General features: G+C 39.8%; 3 protein-coding genes across 4 annotated transcripts; 2 read left to right on the forward strand and 1 right to left on the reverse strand.

Annotated features, from left to right (window-relative positions):
* Positions 1–218: 218 nt before the first annotated feature.
* cmss1 (cms1 ribosomal small subunit homolog) lies at positions 219–27257 on the reverse strand. The gene is made up of 10 exons (XM_054786363.1): positions 27041–27257; positions 4737–4882; positions 2848–2907; positions 2638–2779; positions 2270–2329; positions 1992–2094; positions 1863–1923; positions 1693–1780; positions 1535–1623; positions 219–367 (listed from the first exon to the last, which is right to left on the reverse strand). Exons 1-10 carry the CDS (start codon positions 27087–27089, stop codon positions 284–286), a joined length of 882 nt encoding a protein of 293 aa, XP_054642338.1. The 5' UTR covers positions 27090–27257; the 3' UTR covers positions 219–283.
* On the forward strand, positions 9811–13488 carry LOC129187300 (filamin A-interacting protein 1-like). Its single transcript, XM_054786364.1, has 3 exons — positions 9811–9976; positions 12903–13135; positions 13241–13488. Exons 2-3 carry the CDS (start codon positions 12905–12907, stop codon positions 13460–13462), a joined length of 453 nt encoding a protein of 150 aa, XP_054642339.1. The 5' UTR covers positions 9811–9976; positions 12903–12904; the 3' UTR covers positions 13463–13488.
* On the forward strand, positions 21778–25881 carry LOC129187294 (filamin A-interacting protein 1-like). 2 transcript variants are annotated; one of them, XM_054786351.1, is made up of 2 exons: positions 21778–21977; positions 22870–25881. In XM_054786351.1, exon 2 carries the CDS (start codon positions 23129–23131, stop codon positions 25490–25492), a length of 2364 nt encoding a protein of 787 aa, XP_054642326.1. In that variant the 5' UTR covers positions 21778–21977; positions 22870–23128; the 3' UTR covers positions 25493–25881. The 2 variants fall into 2 exon arrangements, with proteins under 2 accessions (XP_054642326.1, XP_054642325.1); XM_054786350.1 differs by having other exon boundaries at positions 21778–21957.
* Positions 27258–27840: the final 583 nt, after the last annotated feature.

A 27840-nucleotide genomic window follows, 5' to 3' on the forward strand; every position in this document is an offset into this window, starting at 1 on the left:
CCTGTTCCGTATCACTGTCCCTGCACCACACATAAACCACCGTAATCCCTCAAATAGTGGCTTACTCATTTCTTTTCAAAGAGATTTTTATTATCTTTATTACTAGGAGACATATTTGCTGCTGTTAAATTGTGGGATGCTTTCTGCTTCAATCCAAAACGTCTAATTATTGAGGACAACTGCTGTTACCCAACACTGAAAATAGTAACAATGCTAAACAGCACCATACAAAAAAGCAAACAGGAAGGGTCCACCGAGCACGTTGCAAGTTGACAATTTGCCATTAAAATAGTCCAATTTTGACTTTATTTGCTTTGCATTGCTCGAGAACCCCGCTCTCCAGCAGCTTAATTAAATCCACTTTGATCTGAAAGAAAAAGAAAGAAAAGAAATCAATTGCAATTGCCTAAGAAAGTAGGTGGATTAGCCTAAATGCTAAAGAAATTAGCAATTTGAAACCTGTTTAACCAATTTTCATTCAATGAGACATTTTGGCTGTTGTGAATGAATATAGGTTGAATATGACAGAGGGTATTCATCGTTTGAATAATTACGCTACACAAAAAGCAACACATTTCTTTCTGCATTGAAAATATCATTTTTGGCCCCAAGTCTTTACATTACGTAATGCAATTCTTTACTCACCTTCCTGGCCTTCCACTGTTCTTATATATTTATTATATATTATTAAAAATTATTCAGATTTTTATATCTGTCCACAAGATGTGCTACGTTTTTCCTATTCAAAGCATGTACCAAAAATTTCTCACCTTTTATTTTCCACCTGTGTTATAATTATTATTTTTTAAATTAAAAAAAAACTGTGGAGTTATGTAAACATACAGGCTTATAAAGAGTTAAAAACCCCAAACTACAATTAACACCTGACATGTATATTTAAGGCCAAAGTAGTTTCAAAAGACTGACGTGTTTAAGTGGAAAACAATATTAACATGACATTTTTAGAGCAATTTTTGGTATGGACATCCAGCTAGCAGTTAAAAAAATAATAATTATTATTATATAAAATAATAATGAATAAACAATGCATGAAAATCAAACATCTCACCGTCGTCGTCTATGACTACTACGACTACTACTAATAATAATAATAACGAGAAAATAGTTTGGCTTTTTTTCCCCCAAGGAAAAAACTGGATTATTATCTGTTATGTACCGTATTTTTCAGGCTTGAGATTGACTCCTAGAAAAATATGAATATATATTTTCATAGCTGTTTTTAGGAAGCAGACATTTCTTGGACTGAGAATATATAAAAGGACATGGAAAGAAATAGTCCAAAAATACAACACAGGGACCACCCCAAATATAGTAACTATAACTATATTAATTTTATATAATTCTATTCATTTTTTCACACATTAAACACCCTTTAAAAAGGTCTAACAATTGTGAACTTATATGGCTTTAAAGGTCTTTATGCTCATCTTCCACATTACGATCTGACAGATGTTTGATTTCACAGAGTAAACTAGTGTGTGTAGTTCGGTGCCAGCAGGGGGCGGTAGCTAACCTCCGGAATGTCCATCATCTTCCTGAGCTTCTGGTCTCTCCAGTTCCAGTCCAGAACCACAAAGCGTAAGGCCTGCAAGTTCAACCCATCTGAGAAAGACGGAAATTAAATGATGTTAAAGCTAGAAAATCCCTTTTAATAAGGAGAATCACGCATACCTTTCTCAATAAGCGCACTGATCCGAGCGGGCGTCCCCACTCCGATGTGAGTGACCCCCTTCTGCAGGAGCTTCACCTGCTCCTCTATCTTCACATCAAAAAGACAAATGGGACGTTAGTTCAGTCTAGAAAACGGACTAGCGATGAAATGACTGACATCTCAGTCGGACCTTGATGTGTTTGGCAAACAGCTTCACGGCCTTGGCTTCTCCCTTGAAGGTCGTCAGCTGCCTGAGAATGAAAGACAATTAGATACGCGAAAGACCTTGGTGCAATTACAGCGTTCAAAAAGGTCGTACTTGATGAGTTCGATGGCTCGGAGGGCGGAGCTGCAGACAATGAGCAACACCACAGAACTTTTCTGTGTGTGCTGTTTCTGCACTTTGGCCCACTTGGGACAAACTTAAGCAAAAAAAAAAAGAAGAACAAAAGAGGTGGTAATTAACAACCCTAAAAGACAGACCGTCGCCGAAAAAAAATAGCGAGATGGCTGATTTGTGTGTGGTTGAGTACTTCCTGGTACGAGTGGTAAGCTAGTGGCGTCCAAAGACTTTTGCACACTGTACTTTGTACTCACTCTGCTTTAGATATGAGGAGAGGCTGTGTGTCAGGTCATTGCAGGACAGGAAAAAAGAATCTGGGGGGGGAAGGGATCTGGCATCAGTGTAATGCAGCAGTCTCCAAAGTGCGGCCCGTGGGCAAATTTCCACCCGCAGCTCGTTTTTTATCGTTGCTCAGCATATTGTAAAAATAAAGGTAATGCATGATTAATGAGATTACTAGAAATTACACCAATTTGCTTTGTCACATACAACACAAAGCTAAGATGTGGATGTTCTGTTTGTCTTCAGATAGCTTAGCATATATTCACCTACAGTACATTGGATTGGATTTTGCATCTTTAATGCTAAAAATGTAAGTAAGTATGAAGCGAGGACGACTCACCGTGCAGTTTGAGCTCCTCCAGCTCGATCAAGGAGCGCTTGTCTGCGAAGTAGTGTGTGAGCAGGTTCTGCAGGTCTGCAGGACAGCCTGGTTCGGGCTCAGCGGAGGCTAAGACATCAGTAATTGTCTTCTTCTTCTTCCTCTGGACAGCAGGACAAAATTGAAGTCATCGACTGTAGACGTTTTGAGTCATAACATAACATCTGCTACCTTTCTCTTTTTGGAGGATGTACTCGACTTCCCAGGCTCCTCCGGCTGAATGATTGACGCCTGAGGCAAAACAAAAAACACGGTAGATTTGGGTTCACCATATTTCCCAAAAAAGTACCAACTGTCTATTCTTGGTTTGTCAAAAATGTAGTGAAATTGGGAGGTGGAAGTGTTCCCGGTTTAACTTTCACTCACTCATGCCAACATCACCTGGACAATGTTACATTTGCACTTGCTGCACTGCTGTAAGACCATGCTGATGACTATTTTTTCTGGGTGTTTTCATTAATAAAAACAATAACAAATCACCTTTCTGTAGCATTTTTGTATTTGTATTATTACAGCAACACTCCAATGCATTCCCCTATTCAGTTGACCACAGAGTCTTCACTAGTAGGCTATAAAAGCAAATTTCCCTGAACAAGGACTAATTCTCATATTTGCACTACTCCATATCATGTTTACACTACATATTTGCTAGGGTGGCCCTTCCATTCATTTTTTTTGTTTTTAAATATGCATGCATATTATTAAAAATATATATGCATGCATATTTAAGAAAATTTTACGACTTATTAAGCATTTTCAAGAATAAAAATGGCTAAAAGAACTAAAATACAAATACAGTAGAAGGCATTAAAAGAGGTCGATTCAATGTAGTAAACTACACTGGCCACTGGGTGTCACTAGTAACAAGCACCACAACACAAGCCGAAAGGCTTTTATTGCAAACTAGAATCATCTTACATCAGGCACAATAATTACCATAACAATAATGACAACAATAACATGGTTTACTGTTGTGGCTGTAATCCAGCTAATGCTCAACTCTGAACACCTAGCGTCAGTTCCTGTCCACACGCCCGGAAGACATTTATTGCAAACACGAGCATGAGTCTTATTTTCTCTGATTATGTCTACTATATTGGGTAACACGAGTGTAAAGGTGACTATAGGGGTGTTATTTCATGTCTAGAGGGCTCTAATAATGTTAAAAACTGTATGCAGAAGATCATAAACAGGCTTTCTATGCTCTAAATACACAAGTATTTGATTAATAAATAAGAAATCCTAATTCATGGAAATTCAGTTCAATCCGATTCAATAACCGTCAGGTATGGAACCAATTAACCGGGATAAACAAGGGACTTCCGTATATTTAGAGGCCAATAAATATTGGAGGCTCAGAATAAAATATGACTGGACAAAACAAATGGACTGCGATTGGCTGACGACCAGTCCAGGGTTTACCCCGCCTCTCGCCCAAAGTCAGCTGGGATAGGCTAAAGCATACCCCCGTGACCCTAATGAGGATAAGCGGCATAGAAAATGGATGGATGGACAGAACAAATAGAAACTTAGAATTCAATGTGATTGAAAAAAATTAGCAAATGCGATTTTTGGCATTACTGCACTTTATATACAGTAGTGTGTTCCTAACCAATGTATTGATGGAATCATATGGGTGTTACCTCCTGTCTAGAGGGCTCTAATGATGTTAAAAACCCTATTTAGAAGGTTTTCTATGCCATAACTACAAAAATGTTACATTTATTAATATTGAATGCTACTTTGGTTCTGCAATAAACGAGGGACTACCGTTTCATGAATGGTCAGCATCCAGCAGCTTTATCTACCTCTGCATGCACTTTAAAATATTGCTCCCCAATGAATGGTTCTGTTGCTGGTGTGCCGGGCAATATACTTGTTAATAAATGACCATGTGGTCAAAGAGAGCTACATTTATCTTTCCAAATGGCTTTACTAAAGTTAAAATATGAAGTCCAATTATCGCCTGCTGCCAGTTAATACCATGTCTGTGTGCGTTTTAGGTTAAATAAATGCCCCGGGTAGAATTAGAGCATTTACAGTGCTTTATATAGTGATACCTGTTGGTCATTTGTCTTCAAAATCTTCTTTGGCATCGCAGATTTTTCTGTTGCCTTCTTTCTCTTCATTGATTTCTTTTGTACGTTTACTTCTTCTGTCGGTTTCGTCTTGCGGTCCTCTTCTTCTGCCGCCTCCTCAGAACAACCTACAAAAAAAGAGACGTTTAATCAGTCAAATCAGTAAACAATCAGAATTAATATATTTGTAAAGGCGGATTTTAAGTTTGAAAAATTACTTAAAAAATGGCCTGTATAGTTAATAGTGGTTGATTGGCACAGTTTGACACTGGAACTGATAATTACAGTATATTTCCATTATTTACTATGTGACAGCTGAAGGTCAACCAATGTTGTGTTTTAAATTAAACTTCTCTGACAGCATTGGTATGTTCAGTGTGTGACAGTTCCTGTGGACCTCAGAGTAGGTGTGCCTAATGTTGTGGCCCGTGAGTGTATAAAACACCGAGCCACCGACATGTTTGTCCCCTTATTTTACCATTTCACCCCCTTCATTGGATTAGTTGCATCTCATCCATTATCATCATCAGCGCCTGCTTATGTTCTTCTTCCCTGGTCACATTACTGTCAGAGACTCACATAATAACAAGAAGAAAATGACAAAGGCTGAGCGAGAGATCGTAGTTCACTCAAATAGCTTTCTGGCTAGCTCCGCCCCTTTTCCATTCTGTCAGGGCCAGACTCCTCCGCATCTCGTGCCATTAGAACAGACATGCTGTCTATCATCATCATCATCATCATCATCTGAAAACACCATCCCCTCCATTCTGCACCATTGACTGAGCAAGCCAACAACCGCCACAACCTCCCCCGGCTACAGCGTCAGACTGGAAATGAATGTGACGTGAGGACACAATGGTAAAGAGCGTCAAGGATTTCACCTGGAGATAAACGGATCCACAACTGCAAGTAAGTGTTATTCCCTGCTAGAACTTCATCATTATCATCAGTATTAATTCTGTTTAAAGCATCTTCACTGTCATTGGCGTGGATTAGTTGTTTAAATTCAAACTCTATGCTGTATATAGCTATCTGTTGGTATAGATTACCAAACAATGTGGACTATAAGCTACTGTGCATTTCCTTCATCAACAAAGCAGGAAAAGTAACATGCAATTCATTTCTGAGAACTGCTATTTTATTAAAAATACAATAATCCCTTGCTTATCACGGTGAATTGGTTCCAGACCCGGCCGTGATAAGTGAATTCTTGATGAATGGAATATTTTCGTAGTTATGGCATAGCAAACATGTTTACAATCTTCTATTCATGTTTAACATTATTAGAGCCTTCTGGACATGAAATAACAATATAGTAGATAGAATCAGAGAAAATAAACCATTTAAGACATAAACAAGACTCAAGCTTGTGCGTGTTGCTATAAATGTCTACAGGAAGTGACGTCTCGGGTTCAAAGTTGAGTTTTAGCTGGATTACGGCCACAACAGTAGCCTGTTATGTTATTATGATTATCATGTTATTATTATTACTTTGCCTGTTGTGAGATCATGTAAACCATCAATAAAAGCCTGTTGTTCTGGCGATCAAGTCTGGTGCTTGTCTCACCCAACAGTTACTGACACCTAGTGACCAATGTAAACTACTACAGTCCCAATTTCGATGCGGCTTCTTAATTCCTTATATTTGTATTTTAGTTCATTTTTATGTTTGACAATGCTTAATTTATAAACAAAACATTTGCTTCAATATGCATATTTTTGGACTAATAGGCCGTATTCAACCACGAAACCGCATGATTTATTTATTAATATATGTTTGAAAAACTGTGATAGTGTGAAGCTGCGGAATTTGAACCGCAATGTGGCAAGGGACGACTGTACTGTTTTTTTTTTTTTTTTAATATAGTTTTATATTAATTTAGAATGGACATTTGACAAAATATTTAATTAGGGGGAAAATTAATGATCAATTCATTGATTAACTGTATCAAATGTTACTTTTAATGGGATGGATGTTCTGAACTCCTATTTCCATGTCAGTGTTGTATTGAGCAGATTTACTGTGCCCAGAGGAGTTGCCATAGCGCGACCATAGATCAATTTCCCACGTTGTCCTTTTGACAGCCCAACTAGTTGACACTGAGCCAACCGCACCTCTGTAGCCAACCAGTGGACTCAATTCCATCCTCAATTGCTTTAAGAATCGGCCAAATCTTTTTTCATGCTTGGAAAGCTGACTCTAAATGGTGTATTCAAAGATTTTTCTCATAAATTCAACATCATTGAAAAGTTTCATTTGAGCTGACGTCTCTATTGGAACCCGATTGTTTTGTCAAACAACTCTTACGGTACATAAAAACCGTCATAAACAATTGGAGGATACCTGTTGGGATATATTGTGGTCATCTAGGACCATGCATTTCTAGTTCATTCATTCACTTAAACCAATGAAGGCACAATAAACACAAAAAAAGGTCAGAAAAACTGAAGCACAAAGACAAGATAGTTCATACTCTCGGTCTCCAAAAGCCCACCCCCAATAAGCCTTAGTGTCAGATAAGAGCAAATCAATAAGAGCCAATGACAGTGGAGGAAGTGGGCAAGATAGAAAACGGCCTTGCCTTGTCATTTTTTTACCCATGCGTCAATAGCGGTGACTTGGTTTAATGGAGGGTCAATGGCGCTGGATGGATATAATGGCAATCAATCGACTTGTTCCTGGAAGTGGGTGGGGGTTTTCGCCCCAGACAAATTGCTTTCAGACTTAAAATGCTGCCATTATACCGTCACAATTGGGGGATAATTACATGGGTCATGACCTTACAAAAGTGGGTTGTAGTTACATGTAAGAGGAGTAAATACACACTTTATCAAACAGTAGCAGTTACATCCCGACCTACTGATGTTATAAATGACTTCTTAGGTCACTTTTTTGCAGTCTTGCACATTAGGCATAGGGTGCGCAGGGTTTCCCCTAGGATTTTCTGAAGCTGTGGTGGTGGGCTGCTGTGTCGGCAATTTTTTAAATTTTTTTATTATGACATAATAATAATTTTTATGACTTATTTATTCATTAACGTATTTGTTTTACGTTTTTCAAAAACCAGCAGAACATGAACCCAGAACATTGCAAAACTGTTCATTTAATGGCAGAGTTATGTTGAACAACTTATACACACAACCATTATAATAAGTATAATAAGTATAATAAGTATAATGATAACGAGAACAAGATTAAGTGACACCTTGAAAGTTAGCAATGTGACGAGTGATAGCCACTTGTAGCTCACCCGTGGGACAAAAATAAGCTAGCTAGCTGCCGCTAGAGAGGCAGTGAGAGCCGGGAAAATGTGTAAACAAAGACGCCACAAAGTCGAATGAGTTTGAAATGTGAACGATCACACAAGCTGGCTTAGCCTGTGACGAGCTGTCGTCAATTGACTACATATTTGACGGACAATTTTTCATTCTCAGGATAATACGGAACAAAATGAACATCAACACAAGCTGCGTACTTTATCTGCTCACACATGGGTAAGTGAGACAGGCAGACAGGCGATTACGGTGCATGTTTATCACAATATAGTATAGTAAAACATTTTTATGATATTTTCAATTGTTTTCAAACTAATTGTGATCAATATGTGCATAAATAGAATGCTATATATGTATCTATATAGTATATACATTCATAAAATATATTACTTAATATTGTTTTCAAGTTTAAAAATAAATCATTTTTAAGGTGTGGCGGCTTTTATTTTGTTGTGGTGGTGCGCCACGATCAATTACATTTAGCGGAAACCCTGGTGCGTTCACACTTGTCATGTTCGCTGAAAAAGAACTTTGGTTCGTTTGGTGTATGGCATGCGATCGGTTGAACCCTGGTGTGCACCAAACCAATGGGCCGAGACCGAGAAGTGAACTCTGTTCACTTGAGCTCAAATGTGAACGCTGCGTGGACCAATGCTGTCACTTTGCTCTGCTCTCTCTGTGTGTGTGTGTGTGTGTGTGTGTGTGTGTGTGTGTGTGTGTGTGTGTGTGCGCGCGCGTGTGTGTGTGTTTGTGTGAGAGACGACACACTTTTAAAAAGTAAGTTGTTTCTATCTTCTGCTCTATTTACCATCTGAGATTTCACAAAAAACCTCTACCTACATAGCCAACACAGTACACCATATTTTGGTTTGGAATATTGTAGTTATGTTGCATAACGTGTGATGAAAGCTGCCCAATCAAGTCCTCGCTTTATTGCATATGTTCTTTACTGTGCAGCCTTTGGTCACATGACAAAGTTAACAGTGTGAACACTAAGCACACAAACTTTTTCTTTTTTTTTTTTTTATTGTGTGGTGTGAACGCAGCCATACTGGGCTGACGCTGGCCTGCTGTCATGGCAACCACCACAACAACATCCCAATCCTGAATCCTTCAGGCTGGAGTTCACCCAAAGCCCTTTCCTTGTGCATAAAACCTCGTTCTCATTTGTACAAGTCCTTGCTATCTTCTAAATCAAGCTTAAGTGACAGCAGTTATATGGATTATGCTTGTAACACTGACGCAATTATTGTGGAATCTAGCATCGAGAGAGAGAAAAGGCCCATGTACACAAAATAGCAAACAGTAGAATTTCACAACTGTCTGTCAAAGAAATCTAAAGAGGGGAGGAGACTTCTCAGAGGACAAAGTTTACATCAGAGCGAAAAAATGTTGAGCATATTTATTACATTACTGATCGTCAAGCAGTCATTGTTTAGCTTTCCAACTTGATGCTTACCATGTGATTTATGGACCTTGGCAAATACAATAATGAACAGACCACCTACTGTGCACACACACACACACACCACAGACAAAAACATTTGGAAAACTACATGCAATCAAGATCTGACATCCAATGATTTCATTTTTTGTAAAAGTGGAATGCAAATGTTTGAAGAAGTTTGTGTTTTGAAAAAGTCATCCCCATTGTGTAAAACGGACCGATAGTGAATCTTTGTCTGGGTTTGTAAAGTTGTGTCACCGCAAACCACGTGAGATCGCCCTCTTCTCTTTATGGTGGCATGAAAGTAAACAGGAACTGACGATACGCGGTAACACAATACATTTTCTGTAAGTCTCATTTGTGGACATGCTACCTCTAGTTATGGCACCATTATGCAGGGCCTGATTTCATCATTTTCTAGTTGGATCAGATCAAGGTCAAGGTTGATTACCTTCTCGTTGAACGCGAACCAGAGTTCGACTGATTCAAAACCAACTGGGTGAGTTGCTCCACAATACAGCTTTATTAGTTTGATTCCAAACAATCATTACGCCAAATGCCAGATTCAATCATTTGCTAGTTGGATGGGATCAGGGTTGATTATGTCCTTGTTGAAACTGAACCAAAGATCGTTTGGAACCATAACAGTAATCAATTTCAGGTGCGGACCTAATGGAACAATGCAAGAGCAACCCTTGGAGTTTGTCCACAATTGAATTTGCTTCCAAACAAACCAAATACTACCCGGTTTGCCACTGTTAAACACTTTGTAAATATTGGACCAAATGTGGAAGAAAGGATCCCAAATTACATGACAGTAGAGGAAGGGAATAAAAGTATGGACAAGAATCCCAACTCCATATTCCTCATTGGTGTGACAAAAAAAAAAAAAAATTGATATTGTCAATAAATGTAAAGCAAAAACATCGACTTTACTGGAATCGAAATGGAAACGACAACCACTGACGTACATCAGTAATTTATTATTTCAAACTGGTATATTTCCAAACAAAATGGAAATAGCTAAAGTACTAGCAATTTTAAAAACTGGAGAAAAACAACAATTTACTAACTACCGATCAATAAAGAAATTTATTGCCACAATTTTCTAACATCACTGAAAAGCTATTCAACAACAGGTTAAATACATTTATAAATAAAAATGAACTACTGGCGCACAGCCAATGTGGCTACAGAGCGGCATTAATTGAAATAACCAAGGAAATTACCAATGCAGCCGCAGTATTTATGGATTTAACAAAAGCATTTGCTACAATTAATCACAATATCTTAATTAACAAACTAGGAAGGTATGGAATCAGAGTGGTAGTTTCGAACTAGGTAAAAAGCTACTCGGCAAACAGGATGGAATATGTGAAGTTAGGTGAATATACATCTGCAAGCTTAAAGATATCGTACAGCATACCCCAGGGCTCAATACTGGGACCAAAACTGTTCAACCTATGACATCTGTAAAGTCACCCAAGACCTAAAGCTAGCATTATTTGCAGACGGTACTACTGCATTTTGCTCTGAAGAAAGCATGCAAGCGCTAATAAAATAAGTCAAAGATGATATGACCATACTAAAAAGATGGTTTGATAAAAAATGGACTATCCCTTAACCTAAGTAAAACTAAAATAATGTTATTTGGTAATAGCAGAAAGGACACATACGCAAATAGACGGTGTAGAAATTGAACAAAAATACAATATAATAGACGACAAAATGAGCTTGAAATCCCACATTAAAAATATACAACATAAAGTGACATACTGTACTTCTAAACTGAACAAAGCACAATATGTTCTGGAACAAAAATCACTCCATACTCTCTATTGTTCTCTGGTTTTACCATACTTATCTTATTGTGTGGAGATATGGGGAAATAAGTGTAAAAGTACACTTCACTCATTAACTGTACTAAAAAAAGGTCAGTTTGCTGGCTAATTGCTGTTTAAAGAGAACATAAAAAACCCTTTATTCCTAAAATCTAAGTTATTAACAATTGTTGACCTGGTAAACGTTCAAACAGCTAAAATTATGAATAAAGCAAAACTTAACCTACAATTCTTCTCATCAAGAGAGCAGAAATATGATCTAAACTCAACACAATTATACGCACAAAAACCTTCAGCATATCAGCATGTGGAATAAAAGTATGGAACAGATTGAGTAAAGAACTCAAACAAAGCACTAAAATGAATCATTTCAAGAAACAGTACAAGCCGTTGATGTTTTAAGGAAGAACAATCCTGAACCACAGGGAAAAATACCTGTACTTTGTTATCTCATATGGCTGTCGCACTTACTCCTTATTCTCCATTTCTTGTAGGACTATCTGAAGTATTACATTGTTTGCACTCACTCATCATCCAACAACTTTTGTGTCAACTAGTAACTTCTTCGTTTGTTATATTTTTTATTTATTATGAGTGGTATACAATTTATTTATATAGATTTACAAACCTCAACTTTATTGTAACACATTATTATGTTACTTGATCATTTTCTCGTGTTATTTCAGAACCGGTAAAGGGCACAAGTCGAATAGGAAGTGAATAAATGTTTTAGCAAATGATGTGAAACAAAGAGGGGGTAGGATGGAATAAGCTCCGTTTCTTTCTACTCTTTTTGGACATTTTAAATCATGAATGGTAATATGTGATGTGTACCAAAGTAAAACGTATGTGTGTTCAAATAAACTAAACCATTACCGTTATGGTTATCCGCTACAAGGCATTTTATGGTTGAATTGGATGCAGGTAAATTACTGTACTTTCTTGTCGTCCCCGAAGTAGAGTTAGTTTGGAACCTTAACAGTAATCGAAATACTGTGTGGACCAAATGGATCATACCTCAATTCAGTGTTCACACCTGGCCAAAAAAAACCAGATCTAAGTCGTTATTTTAGAGTTGGATAGAAGTGAAGATTATCAACCTACTGCTAGATGTTTTGGAACCAAATCAACCAAGGGGGAAACCTAACCAGCGTTGACTTAAAATGGCCCAAAGAAAGCTCATCTGAAAGCACTCTTAGCTGAGAGAGCTCCATTAGCATTTGTGATTATCACATGAGGTGATGGAGAACATTACTCCATAGCTGATGAAAGCTCAAAATAAAAATAACACTGGATAATCCGAGGCCTCAAACTATTAGATGAATCCAGTTTAACCATAGTGTCTGCATTGTCTGCCTGGGGGTTATCTGCTGAAAGCTATTTGATACAAAGTACGTCATGGCCAGAAAATGAATATCTTCTCTTTAGATATCTTTCATCTAATATCTGTAGACCTGATAACACAGTCTGTAACACTGTTATGACAAGAGATTCTCTGATTTTGAAGTGAACCACAGAATAAACACACTATAGCCGTGATGTCTCTGTTGTTTGCTCATTCACCAACTCTCCTGTCCTTCCTAGAAATGCATCATGTTGATAAAGGCAGCAACAGAGTTCACTGGGAACAAACTTCTCCCAAGAAACACAACTCTAAGTCTTGCAACCACCCAATTCCTGAGATCCCGAATCCTCCCAAGGTCCGCGTTCAGAGGGATAACAAGCCAGACAAGAGACGGAGTAGACGTGGTGCAAACGGAGACCTTTCCCGTGACGACATGTTGTTCCTACTTAGTGTTCTGGAGGGAGAGCTTCAGGTTTGGATAAACTTGAGATTTTTTTGGAGGTAGCCAAATGTAGAACAATACCCACGAGCCACATGAACCTCTCAAACTCACTGCCCCTGTTGTTCGTCATGGCAGGCAAGAGATGAAGTCATCGAGGTGCTGAAATCAGAAAGGACGGACTCGGTTCTATTGGAGGCCCACTATGGTTTCATTGCCCTGGAGGGGGCGCTTCGTGCCCTACACAGAGACTCACTGCGGTCACAACAGGAAAACCTGCAGGATGTGTGCAAAACAGTTACAGCTGAGGTACCAATAATAAGAAACCAAACACCATTTGAAGCCGCTAATCAAATCTAATGAGGTGAACACAGCACCATCTGACAAACGCGCATTAATTACTGCTAATTGACTGCACATTGTGTAATTTTGTGCTGCAGGAGAGGCAATTATACTGTAATGATTCAACAACCCCACCTCCCGTATTTTTTCACCTGACAGAGTACTTTTCATTGGGATTCTTGCAGTATCTGCAGTTGCTGAGGCATTGGGGCTATAAAAGCATATTGAGAAAATCTTTTTTTTTAAACTCCCTTCCTGTTTGTCATATCATGTTTTTTGCTCCATTGCTTAGCAGATGAATAACTTCATCGAGTCCCAAAAATGGTCATTCAAACGGATGCAGGAGCAACTTCTGGATGTATCCAACAGTCACTGTGATGCCATACGAAGGATCGAGGAGCAAGAGAGGAGCCACTGGGATTTCGTTTGTAGGAGTAACCGCATTACAACGTTACTGGAAGAGGACCGAGAGAGGTTGGTGCGGCACGCCCCCCAATGGTTCATACATACCAACAAATTTAAATAGCAACTATAAGACGACCCTAAATGCCAAACGTAATTATAGTTGAGCTGTTTATTTACCTAAACCTCAAAGAGGACAAGCCCTTAATTGGAAGGTGTTGGACAGAGGCAATTTCGTAAATTTTAAAACTCATTATGCATGACAAGCATGAAAAGGTGAAAGGTAAAACTGTAGCTCTTTCTGACAACATTAATACTGTGGGTATATTGCACAAAACAGCAGCCACAGAACCAATGTTGTAGTAGTGGTAAATGCAACACGCGTGAGTTTCACACCAACAACTGAGTAGCAACATTTTAAAGCGTATGTAGAAGTAGATAAAGTTGCTGGATTCTGATCACTCATGATACTTCAAATGTACCTACTGCCATTTTGTAAAGTTAATACAAACCAGTCACAGCTGGTAATGCCAATGTTTTTGGTTCGGTGCTAATTAGAGACAGTTGCAGTTATTTGCTTTGTAGACCAACTTTTACCACAGCTGAGGAAGCAGAATGATTTAAGTGTCGTAGCATACTGTAGAAAAAAAAACCCCATCTGGACTCGCTGACATACATGTGATACAGTTTTACAGTTTTAGAAAAGTTAATGGTGATCTGTAATGCTCATTGAAAGTTACACCACTTAGACTTAGTCCATCACAGCCCGGATTGGTTGCTTGGATCCAGTTGCCAAATGTGGCCAAGTTCTGCTCTCTCTTGTAAACACATAAACACGTACATATGCAATTACACATTCCATGTAGTTTTGGCACACTTGTCGCCCTTAGTCATCCAGTACCGCGTCTGAAGTCAAATAGGATCAAAATTGATGGTGGCCAGAAAGCTTCCCTTTCCAAATTACCAGTATATTCAGATGTGGCCTGCGGGTATGGCTAGGTCTGGAGGTACCGCTAGGTCAGTGGGTGTATGGCTAGGTCTAGCATGAAGGTGGTTACTGGTGCTGCTGCTATGCTATTTTGAGGCCACTGTGTGATGTAATTATGTAGAGACTTTTGCAGCTTTTTGGAACACTAGTCTGCATTTGTGTGTAACAGTGCAATCACTTATTAGCGATCCACACAGGAAAACGTTGCAATTTAAGACCAAAAATAATCTGTTTACTGTGATTCTTACTGTTAAAATATAAGTAATAAATACCCTAAACATACATAGGTATTCCAGTTGGTGTTGTTCTAATGGCAAATAACAGTTCTGTCTTAAAATGTGAACGCTTCCATACCCGGATTTGGGATACGACCAAAATTTTTGGACAGCGAGAAGAAAATAGGTTTATGGTCCCGTAGTAGTGTAGAATTTTTAGATTTCTCTATGCACTCTTGTCTCGTGACACTATATACGAGGAGACACGAGGAGACGATACAAGAGATCAGGTCTTTCGAGAACGAGATGAGATTTTAACTGTTGCTATATCGCATTTTTTCAGAAATTAGTTAGTTAATAAAACCTTATATTACAATACCTTAACACTGCATGAAGTCATGAAGTCAGCCATGGCATGACATGACATGGAGTGGAAGAAAAGTTCTCCTCCCATTCCGTGTGGAAGTGGCAAGTTATTGGCTTCTTCAGTTTATAAGAACTCAATTCGAGGCTAACTGGTTAGCACGCTAGCTTGTAGGAAGCCGTCTCGAGTCCCTGCAGCATAAGAGTTGCGCAATGCGGTCTAAACAAAAAAAATTATAGGCAACGTGATATAGGTGTTATTTCATGTCTACAGGGCTCTGATAATATTAAAAAACGTATTTAGAAAGTCATAAACAGGTTTTCTATGTTCTAACTACAAAAATATTCCATTTATTAACATTGAAACCTATATCACGGAAATCTGTTTATCACGGTTGAGTCTGGCTGAGTCCAATTAACCACTACAATCAAGGGACGACTACTTTTAAGAAAAGTACAATGAAAAAAAATCTAAAAAAATACGACAATATATTGCAAGCTACTAATTTAATTTCTACCATGTTACAGTCTTTTGCACTCTGTGTGTATACTAGCGGCCCCGCCTCCACCCACCGAGACAAAGAGATTATATGACTGACAAAAGGGCTCACCCCGTTCATGCCGTTGTTCTATGGAACAAACGCGCCAAGGTGCTGAAACCTGATTTAGTTTGTAAATGTGAAAAATATATTTTTGGACAATCTGTCTTTTTAAACTTCTTTTGGTAACATACTGTATGCTAGCTGGTGGTGGTGTTCTTATATTTTTTGTTTGGAAAAAAAAAATGTAATCTTAAGCCAGCTGCATAGTCCCTTAAATTTTTAAATTATCCATCCATTTTCTATACCGCTTATCCTCACTAGGGTCGCGGATATGCTGGAGCCTATCCCAGCTGACTTTGGGCGAGAGGCGGGGTACACCCTGGACTGGTCGCCAGCCATTTTTGAACTATATTAATGATATTTAGCGCATGAGAAAGTGGAAAGGAAAACATAGCTGTCTTTGACCACATGACCATGTATATTAACAAAGTATATTAGCACATGAGTATATTATAAGTATAACAGAACCAATGTTAAGGAGCAAACAGCTCCTCCAGCATTAATACCACTGATGATTTTATTGTATAGAACGGCAAGTTAACAAACACAACACCAACTGCTGAGCAATGCAACCGACATTTTAAAACGCATGCAGAGCCACAAGTGTGGTCTGTCATGGCTGCTCAGTACAATATGGTTAAGTCAACAACAAGTTGACAACATATATATTTATTAAGGCTACTTTGGAGGAAAATTAGCCCTACGCCCGTCCCAATCAAAATGAAATAATTATACGGGGTATCACGCAATTTGACAATGCACAAACTAGTGTAGCGTTTTAACAAGCAAATGTTTATGTATGAAACACAAACACATAAAATGGATTCTGGAACAAGCGAGTTGTTTCAATGCGGCTTGCACATTTTTTGACATGCAGCAGGGATTGTGGTACGGCGCAGGAGATGATATGCAATGACTGGAATTCAGTGTATAGTTTGCATCCAGATCAGCTCATCTGTTTTGCACATGGGGGTGCTTGTGGAAAAAAAAAAAGACATGATGCTGTCTTCTTTGTTGAGTCTTTGAAAAGAAACAGATGCACATTGAAAGTTCTTTTTTCTCTCAAGGATTTTCTGTATGACATTTATCAATATAGTGTGTATCAACATAAGCAGTACTGAAATGTTCCACATTTTTCTGCAAAATTCAGTATTGGACAACTTCAAGGAGTTCAGCTCAAAAGGTTCAGCTCTATTCGAAACAGCTGGCATTATTAACCGATTGCTCAATTGCCATTGTGATTTCATTACTAACACCGGTGGTGGTGTTGCATATTTGACAGGAACTTGCGCAATCCAAAAAGCAACAAAGACACTATGTTATACATCAATCCCTGTTTAATTAAAATGGAAACCCACTCAAGTCAGTCCCACTTATGTCGCCAACCTGTCTCTAACAACTCATCGGGTCCCAGTCCACCACATTGCTATTATTGTTATTATTACTACTGTTATTATTATTAAAAGTGCCTGCTTAAGTCGACGTCGGCATACATGGTCGACCGCTTTTCTCGACATGAAAGAAGACACGCACCCTATGGGTTCTGGTCAAAATGCTTTGGAGGACACGTTAGCTGTCCCCAAAGTCGACAAATGGTCATGACTTATTGACGATTAGTCGCTAAGTTCCGCCATACTTCTTTTTTTCTCAACTGCACAGAGTACCGGGTGCTTGTTTGAATGAGGTTTAGATTTGAGAGGAAGCTTTTGTGGGAATAATTGTGTAAGGGCAGAGCGAAACAACGCAGATGTCAATATTAGCTCTTATTTGGAATTTCTGATCCCTGCAGTGAAGATGGAGAGCACTTGTAGAATGGCAGTGAGACCATCCTGATGTGTGTATTGTTTTATTTTAGTTTGCCATATGTTTTATTGATTTACTCTTGCACTTCTTGTGTTCTTCGTTACATGCGACACGGCATCTATTGCAGCAGAGGCCACTATTTGAGGATATATGGAACCTTAAGAGGCAGATGCTTGAAAAAAAAATAATTTTAGTAAAATTACACCCCTGAATAAAAATAGGACAACCGAAAAGACGGTTGTCCCTGCACACGGGGCCATATTTTATATCGCTCCACGCTTGAAGGCTTTCTTGGAAAAGTCTTTGCGGGATGGGCTCATGCTTGTAATTGAGGACAAGCGATGCAGATGTCAGGTCCTCTATGGGAACAAGGACTTTATGACCTCTGCAGTGGGAGCTGTGGGTGTGCGGGGAGGAATGTGGAGTTTAACCTCCAGTCTGAGAGAACTCTAGTTAGGTTATTTACTAATGATACCAGACTTGGATCTGTACTCAGGAACACCACTCATATTCCTGTGAAGTCATAAAACTTAATGATAGCAAGGTTTGATTTCAGATGGGCTAGAGTTGCCAGCTAGCCAATTATGTCAACAGCGAGCACAAGCTGAAGTCAACTCAGGGGCACACTCATTTTGTTGTTCATATCTGGTAAGCAGGGTTTTAATGCCAAGCATTCACAGGTGAGTCATTTGCATTTATACGTTAACTGCTGCCCCTTTGGTGCGTAGATACCACTCAGTTTTATCATGTGGCATGCATAGTTAACATTTAAGAACTCCCGGGGACATTTTGTGCCATGCAATTATTGATTTTCAAGCCATTTAGCTTGTGTTGAATGAATATGGGCGACATTTGCCAAAAGATATACAATTTTAAAACATCTATGTTCTCTGCTCTCTGAAAGACATTGAAAAAATGTTTTGTAAATAATTACAAAATAATGTAGACTTTTATTTTACTCTGACATTACATCGGGGTCAAAGTTGGGGGCACAAAGTTGGTTCTTTCGTCTTTTCATTAAATGAAAACTACTCTGAACTTCCCACAATGGCATTGAAGATGTTGTTGCCATTCCCGTCCGACCCCATAAAAACAAGCTGCATCTGCCACTCACACATATCAAACCACACTATTATCATATCAGTGGTGAGTCACTATTCCTTTTGTGCTTTTCATTTGATATTAGACTTGTCCTTGTTTTATACATCAGTAAATGACAATAGCAAGAGCCTGCCCATGGGCTCAGAAAGGTTGGGGGCTGCTGCTTTAAAGAGTTAAAAAATGCCAAATATAATTAAAACTTCATATGTACATTTCAGACAGAAGCCGTTTTTAAAGAGTGACTTGTTTAAAGCGGGGGAGGGGCGAAACATTAATATATTATTTTTTTTACGATGGGTGTCAAAAAATTAATTGTGCTTAACTTGTCCTATTCAGTGATTTTTTTTTAATTGAGTTAATCTAATTGTTTTATCTTAATTTAACTGTTTCTGTATGGGAATTTTATCAAATCCCTTTTTATGCGTTGGGCTTCTTGTGCTTGAGTTGTTGGGGGTGGAAAACAATGGTCAGTCAGTTGCATTGATCAGACATTACATTAGCTTGCACTGCACATGGAGCACATGGACGCAGCGTCCGACATGACATAGTGGAAAAAAGTTCTCTTCCCACTCAGTGTGGAAGTGGTACATTTTTGGCTTCTTTCTTTGTCCTTCTTGCCCAGTCAGTTTCAAACCTTTTCTTAAGTTTAAAATAAAGAAATAAATTGGAGGCTAACTTGTTAGCTCAGGAACTTGCTATGCTTCAAGCAGTGTCTTCTCTTGTGTCCCTCCTGCAGAGATTCTGTAGCCTGTGCGTAAGAGTTGCGCAATGTGGTGTAAACAAAGCCAGCAGTTGTGCATAATGTGAGTTACTATGTCTGATTATCGCTTACCATGTTTACTATATTAGGTAATAGGAGGATAAAAGGTGACTATAGGGTGCTATTTCACGCCTACAGGGATCTAATAAAAAACATTTTTAGAAGGTCAGAAACAGGTTTTCTACGCTCTAACAACAAAAATATTCCATTTAATAATATTGAATCCTACTTCGCAGAAATTCAGCTATCACGGTCGGGTCTGGAACCAATTAACCGCGATAAATGAGGGCCGACTGTACAGTGGAACCTCAGTTACGTGTTTTGCGGTTAATGTCAAAAATTTACACCACAATTTTTTCCTTTTAAAAAAATGTATTTGGTTAACATCCATTTTGGTTACAGTCGGACCTTCTGGAATTAATTAATGATGCTAACCAGGTTCCACTGTATATACTGTAAACATTTTGATCTTCCACAATAATGTAATACATTTAAATGAAAATACCTACGCAGATCATAATTAAGCTCTTCATTTCTTTTTTCTTTTTTTTTTTTAATTGCTGCATGTTGGCCAAGTGGTTAGCATGTTGGCCACACGGTCAGGAGATCTGGGAGGTTTGTGTTCTGCGTTGGACATCTCTGTGTGGAGTTTGCATGTTCTCCCCGTGCATGTGTGGGTTTTCTCCGGGTACCACATTCCAAAAACATGCATGTTAGGTTAACTGGAAACTCTAAACTGTACATAGATACGAATGAGATTGTGAATGGTTGTTTGTCTATATGTGCAATTGGCTGCGAACCAGTCCAGGGAATACCCCGCCTCTCTCCCAGAGTGAGCTGGGACAGACTCTAGCCTACTTCCCGCAACCCTAGTGGGGATAAGAGGCATAGAAAATTAATGATTTTTTTATAAAATCTTGAGAGTACTCATTTTTATAGTAGTTTTTGACAACAATAATGCATGAAAATCAATGGTGCTGCTGATCACTGACCCAATAACAATAAATGATTTCTGTTTTCAATAACAGTGAAGTAAAATCAACATTCAACAGATTCATTCAAAGGGTTAAAACTCCCAAAATATAATTACAACTTGATATATACTGTATATTTCTGGCAGAACTAGTTTTAAATGACTAACTCGTTTATAGTGCAAATAAATATTAATATATGATCTTTTTACAGCAATTTTTAGAATGCTGACATTTTTTGTCATTAAGGTCAAAATGTGTGATTTTTTTTTTTTTTTTTGAAAAGGACCTTTAAGGGTTAATATCCAAAGTGGAAATTGGAGCCATGGTATTACACTTTTCACATTGTTTATCTGTTACTTTTAGTCGAACCGTGATCTGTCACATAACCAAAATGTTTAGTTCTGTTTTACCTCAAACGCTACATATACTGGAAACAAGATGCAGCGAACGCTCGACAAACAACAGAACTGACGACTATGTCAGGCGAGCCTGCGGCCAAAAATGTTATAATTCAATAAAAAAAAAGGATGGATAGCGAGACACATTAAGTAGTTAGGAGAGAGAGAGAAACATATGGATGTAATTGTGGGCCGATGAAGTGATGTCATCTCACAGTCAGGTTATCAGGCCCCCAGGCAAAAACGGCTACGACACACAAAAACACGCCATTTTGTAAAACACATGTGAGAAACACACGCACACGCACAAGGACAATCGCGAGCACACACTTAGATGAACTACAGTTCTTTGGACATGCCAACACATTCTGTCCTTCCTATTAGCCTCTTTGGCATGGCTGCACAATGAGCTCATCTGGAATGGCCTCAACTCCAGTAAAAAAAACAAAAACACACACACACACAGTCATATTTCCATCACTTCAGAGCACATTACACACTTTGTTGGAGACTTAACCCTAACTATAACCACTAAATGCCAGACCCTAAACAAATCTCACCCGGCAATTCAAAAGTTTACCTTCTGAGGGGCTCTTTTTCAACAAAATGATGGCCCCCACCAGGGTCTCAAAACATGAACAATACCTGACACACACACACACACACACACACACACACACACACAGCAGTACAGGCTATGACCATAAAAGGCTTGGCCGATGATGTAATGGCTGCTGCTGGCTGCAAGCAAGAGTCGGTGCGCAGAGCACTTCTCATAATGTTTGGTTTTCCGCATGGAATGTCCACATCACTGGGATCTCCGGGAATAGGGAGAGAGGTGAAAAAGTTGAGGCCCATCTAAATCTCAGAGGATTGTTAAAGGGAAGGACAGAGGTCCCTGGGACAGGTAGGACTATTTAACTTCCAGTAGGTATTTTACACTACTTTTTAAAAGTTGTATTTGTCAAGAAGCCTTGTTAACAAAGAAAGATTACAAACTAAGAAAATGGATTCAAGGCTTTTGAATGCTCTGAACTAAATAGCCTCAATGAAAGATTACAAACAACATAACACAAAGTCTTTAAGAAACTGAATTCAAGGTTTTTTAACTTTCTGAATGATTACTTTTTTATACTATATTATTACTTCCAGAATTACACTCAAAATTCGTAAGATGATAAAAAAAAATGTTTAAAAGATACGCGAGGTTTAGAGGACAATAATTATAGGGGAAACCATACGTTTCATAGAAGCAGAACAATAGACTGTTAAAAGTAGTCAGTCTATGACTCAATGGGAATGCATCTCTGCGTTAGCTGGGACATTTTTTTTTATGTGCACAGTCGGGAGGGTGACGACGGGATGGAGTTTTAAATGTACTGGAGGGTGAGAAAATTCTTAATTACCAAACACTCCCCACTGAGGGACCATCTGCCATGCCTGTGAAAACATACTAATTCACGATGCTGGGCGGCCTCATGCATAACAATGCTGATACATGTTACACAGATAACATGCCTTACGTCCTACACGTCGATACACAAGAGCGACGCTAATATGAACGGAGAGAACATAATGTTCTGTGTTCTTCAGTAGGTAGAAGCAAGTGATTCAGTTCTCCTTAGGCTTTAAATAAATGTTTATGCTGGAAATAAACCATAAGAGGGAAATCATTTGTGTTTATCAGCTGCGGCCAAAATGTTTAAACATTACCTCATGTCCTTAGTGAATGAAATACACTGTTCCGCTATAAACCCATTCAAATACATTCTTTGGACATAACTAATGATCCCTCCCCCTTTGCTCCCTGCCTCCACAGACTGAAGCTCCTGATTGTAAAGGAACGGCAATACCGGGAGCTAAAGGAGACAAACACAGAGAAGGAAGTGTTGTTTCTAAAAGGAGAGCTCAACAAGCTGAAGGCTTTCGCACTGCTGCTTGTGAAGGAGCAACAACGCTTTGAGGAGCTGCTAAAGGAGCACCAGTGTTATGTCAGAAAAATAAGCATCATCGCTGACAGTGTTGACCAGAAGGTCAGGCCGGCAAAAGAGAGGCGTCGGCAGCAGCAGCTGAATTCGATGCATCCTGAGGTGGAGCGACAGAGTCGAGAATTCCAGCGCTCCTGCCGCACCATGACGGCTCAACTCGCTGAAGGGGCAACTCAAAATCAGCCGCTGCGACAGCAGCATGTGAGCATTGGTCGCCGAATCGATGCCCTAGAAGAGAGGAGGAATGCCACTAGGGAGAAGGATGTGGAACTTCAGGAGGCAAGTGATCGAGACCCAGGACAACAGGGGTCGCTGTCAGAAGTGGAGGTACTGAGGAGACGGGTGGTGGAAATGGAAGGGAAGGACGAGGAACTTATCCGCATGAGCGACCAGTGCCAGGATCTGGACCGCAGACTGGTGAAGGAGACCAAAAACTGCTGTAGCCTGAAAGTTGAGGTGGACGGGCTAAATGGTAGAATCAGCGAACTGGACAGGATAGAGGAGGCTTTGGGCAAAAGCAAACAAGAATGTCGTAGTCTGCGGGATAGTTTGGAAAGAGAGAGAGATGCAAGCAAGTTACTGTCAGGTGAGGTGGACTCCCTGAAGGTCAGGGTGAGAGAGCTGGAGTCGAGTGAAAGCCAACTGGAGAAGAGTGAAGCGGCGATTAGACGGGACCTTGTCATGCTCAGGTCCCTGACGGCGGCCTTGGCGGAGGACAGGAAGAACGTGTCCGAGAGGCTACAGCAAGCTGAAGAAAAGCTCGGTGGCTGGGGGAACAAAAGAGAAGAGGGGGCGCTGAGCTCCAAGGCAGATATGGACGAAAGGATAAAGGGCAAGGAGAATGAAAGGGATGATCTACAGGCAAGACTCTCAGCGGAGGAGCAGAGAAATGCAGAGCTAGAGAGTAAAATGGCCACAATGAGGAAAAGGTTACAGGTTTTGGAGAACAGGAGAGAAAAGGAGGAGAAGTACATGCAAGGCTCCATCCCCAACAATGCCAGCCCTCGTTGCCAAACAGAAGAAAACAAAGTCAAACAGCTAACATGGGAGCTGGAGAGGCTACAGAAAAGACTGCAAGAGAAAGAGATGATGGAGAAAGAGCTAATGAAGGTAGAAGACAGCTATGAATCTCTGGAAAAGAGATTCCAGGATGAACAGATGAAATCCAAGTCTCTCGTCAAAGAACTGGATATGGCTAAAAAGGAGCTTTCTGGATACAAGCAGGCAGAGAAGCAGGAGGTCAACCAGGAGCATCTCCTCCTTTGTCGTCTTCAGAAGGAGCAAGTCAAGTCCAGACTGCTCGGGAGAGAGGTTAAAACCCTGAAGGAGCAACTGCAGAAGCTGATGGGGACAGAGGAATCCATCAGCAGGGTGCAGACGGATCACTCTGTACTCCAGGGTAAGCTGACCCACCAGGAAGCCAGGAACAGGGAACTAGCCCAAGAGATGAGGGAACTGAGTAGCGAGCTAGAGCGACATAGACGGCTGAAAAACCTAACACCGGGAGGTGAGAACGAAGACCATGCAAACCTTTACCATGCCACCAAGGAGGTGCAAACCGATTCCATAGCCAACCTGCCTCCAGATTGCCAACTCCCCTCGATAATTAACAAAACATTTGATGGGAAAGGCAACAATGAGGATCCAAACCACAACGTACAAGTCACAGACAGCCAGGAATCAAGTCTGGTCAACAACCTCAACAGCTTAAACAGTGCCAACAACATTGTGTGCCAAAACAGAGGCCACCCAGCCAATGGGCTCAATGTGCACCAAGCGCCAAATGGTGATGTGATGATGTTAACGCACACACCTGGGCAGCCCCTGCAAATCAAGGTGACCCCTCATCACATTCTAAACACAGCCACCCTTGAGATCAGCAGCCCCACTTCAGACACATCCCCCTCTTACACCAGCACCGCCTTCATCCCGTCCGCTGGGAACACACCGAACCAAAGAATCACCATCATCCAGAATCCACTCAATGCTAAAAGCCCACCTTCGAGTCCTGACCGCACCATTTCCCTGCTTAACGGAACGCCCATCTCTCGAATGATGAGCCCGAATTCATCTCGCTCGGCGACACCGGACCTTCCCATCCAGATTCTGACCGTCCGGACTTGTTCTCCGGAGCCAGCTGACATGGGAAGCCAGTCTGCTACATTCTGCAAGTCACCCGAACGTCAGAACAGCTGGCACCACGTGTGCGCCAACAGTAGCCCCGACTCAAGTCCTAGCATCATCACCACAGAGGACAATAAGATCCACATCCACCTAGGGAGCCCTTATCTCCCACCTCATAGCATGGCGCCACCTGTAGGGCCATACTACCTGCGACACGAGCAGAGGACTCAAGTACTGGCCAATGGCTGCCACGTTAAAGGTGTTGGCAAGATTACCAGTAGCATTACCATATCTCCTGCAGCCTCTCCGGCCTCACACTCCTCTATGTAATACGATGAGGTCAATTGGAACCATTCTGAATACCAAGTGCATATGTTCCTCTGCAACTATGCAATTTCCTATGATGAAACACCATATTTTCATACAAAATGTTTTGTACAATACCTACTTTTTATGTACCACCTGTATGAAAAATACAACACTGTTACAATACAATCTCTTATCTCTTAATGCGTCGACCTTTCTTTCACTTATTAACCAATGACAAAAATGTTTTTTTGGTAAAAATGGTATTTTGCTTTTGCAGGCTGTTTTGCTACCTCAGCTGAGAATATGGCTTGTACTCACAGGTAATTAACTGTCTTGTGGAATATGAGATGAGTTAAACGTTCATATTTCCACACTTTTAATTTTAATAAAAATTTCAGCTCATCTTTGGATAACAATTTTGTATTTGTACAATTCTTTCATATGTATATGTCTGTTCTATAACTGTATGTTTTATTGTTATGTTCCTGAATACCATGACGTGGAACCCATGTACCACCACTGGAACTTGCACCCGTCTGAGAAGTATATTTTAGTATAGTATATTTTGGATTTCGATGAAAATCACACACAATTTTAGAGCCTCCCATCATGCCAAAACACGTACACAGACACACACACACACACACACACACACACACACACAAATGACCAGAGAAAAGCAAAACACACAAAACGATAACAACTCTTAGCAACCCTTAGTTGTAAGCTGCACCACACAGTTTAATATATTAAACAATATGACATGACAAAGTTAGCAAGTGTAATCGATGCTGTCTTACTAGAAACCAACATTTTATAAGGAAAAAAAGTAGCAAACAGTTATTTACCAAAAGGTGAACTTAGCGCGTTACTTACAATATATTCAACTTTCAGCGTCAAAAGTACAACAAAAACAACGAACCTGTACTGTACGTGTTTTTAGCTTCGTTTGGTGACTAATTAATGGCAAATACATATCTTATCTTCCAAAACTATTAATTTGGAAATATCAGCACTTTAATACGTGTTATCCTCCTCATGTTGGCTATATGGTGGCTGCTTCTTCCGGGCTGTCTAAAACCACGTGCGTCCCTGCCCTCTGGTGGTCAGAGGAGTAAACTACACCCAAGAAGGACGAAGCACACGTACGATTACTTGATCACAGTATATGTGAAATAAAGATTCGGGGTCATAATTTAAGTGCAGGGAAGTTAACTACACTAACTGCATATAAGATACATTACAGTATATAAGATACTTGTACAACTTTAAGGTTACACGCGTGTTTCACATGTCAAGAACTCTAATGTGTCTGCACACAAATTAAGAGAGAAACACACGTAATACAATATAATATATGATATACTCGTTTGTAGTGTCTAAATTAACTTGTCATGACATCACAGGGGTGCAAATTAGTGCTTCAAACACAACTAGGAAGTTTTGGCTAACGCTAGCTTACGGGAGGTTTGCTTGAACAAGCTTGGCGTCAGCTCCAAATGACACAAATGATACACTCCCAACTGTGCCAACTTAGAAATTATACTGACACAAAACTGAAGACTATACCTGATTTAGAGTCATGCTTCCACCACTCCTCACCCAAGTCGTCTCCCATTTTGCTGCACCACGTTGTTTACAGTACAGCTAATCAAATGAACCGCTGGGGGTGCGTTCACAAGGAACGCGTTGCAAAACCTTGAACTAGAGTGGTTTAAAAATGTGTAACAGCACAGCACGAGATGTAAGTTAGAGTATGCGGACATAAAATGCAATAAGGAGAGACTCTTATAACAATAACGACATCGTACGCGTCACATTTTAATCAACTAGTTTGTACCACAAGCCGATGTGGAGCTCGTTGGGTGGGGGTGCGTTCAAAAGCTGCGCGTTGCAAAAACAGCACTGACTTAAAATGGTAACAATACACAAAAGCCAAACCTCAGTCGTGGTGCATTTAGTACCCGGTGGGCTGGAAAGAATGTGACAGCCAGTATATAAAAAAACACAAAACAATTACAATAAATATGTTATTGTAAGGGGAGGATTACGGGGGATTTGAACAAGTCATCCATGTAGAGCGACAGAGTCATTGGCGATGCATCATACAGCTTTTAAGAGTAATAAGAATGCCAACACATTAAATGTGACAGCCGTGAGGGTCGTGAAATTGCAGTGATGCCAGCACAGCATCTATGAGCCTGACTTACATTACTGTTAGTCATTTCGCTCATACTTAAATGCAGCAAATTGTACTTCCGCAGTAAGAGTTGCGCTATTGAGTGCTAAGGATATCCACTTACTGTTTTTCTTTGTAGTCCTGTTTATTTAAACCACACATACACGCATAATAAAGACGTTGTTGTGAT

This window comes from Dunckerocampus dactyliophorus, chromosome 9 (assembly GCF_027744805.1).
Source record: "Dunckerocampus dactyliophorus isolate RoL2022-P2 chromosome 9, RoL_Ddac_1.1, whole genome shotgun sequence".
NCBI classification, from domain to species: domain Eukaryota; kingdom Metazoa; phylum Chordata; class Actinopteri; order Syngnathiformes; family Syngnathidae; genus Dunckerocampus; species Dunckerocampus dactyliophorus.

Excerpts from the sequence above, each read along its gene's own strand:
- LOC129187300 (XM_054786364.1), top strand. The coding sequence starts at position 12,905 with ATGCATCATGTTGATAAAGGCAGCAACAGAGTTCACTGGGAACAAACT. Across the intron at positions 13,136-13,240 it reads TTCTGGAGGGAGAGCTTCAG|GCAAGAGATGAAGTCATCGA; the intron begins GTTTGGATAAAC and ends TCGTCATGGCAG.
- LOC129187294 (XM_054786351.1), top strand. The coding sequence starts at position 23,129 with ATGCATCCTGAGGTGGAGCGACAGAGTCGAGAATTCCAGCGCTCCTGC.
- cmss1 (XM_054786363.1), bottom strand. The coding sequence starts at position 27,089 with ATGGGAGACGACTTGGGTGAGGAGTGGTGGAAGCATGACTCTAAATCA. Across the intron at positions 2,095-2,269 it reads CTCCTCATATCTAAAGCAGA|TTTGTCCCAAGTGGGCCAAA; the intron begins GTGAGTACAAAG and ends TTTTTGCTTAAG. Across the intron at positions 1,924-1,991 it reads CGAGCCATCGAACTCATCAA|GCAGCTGACGACCTTCAAGG; the intron begins GTACGACCTTTT and ends TTTCATTCTCAG.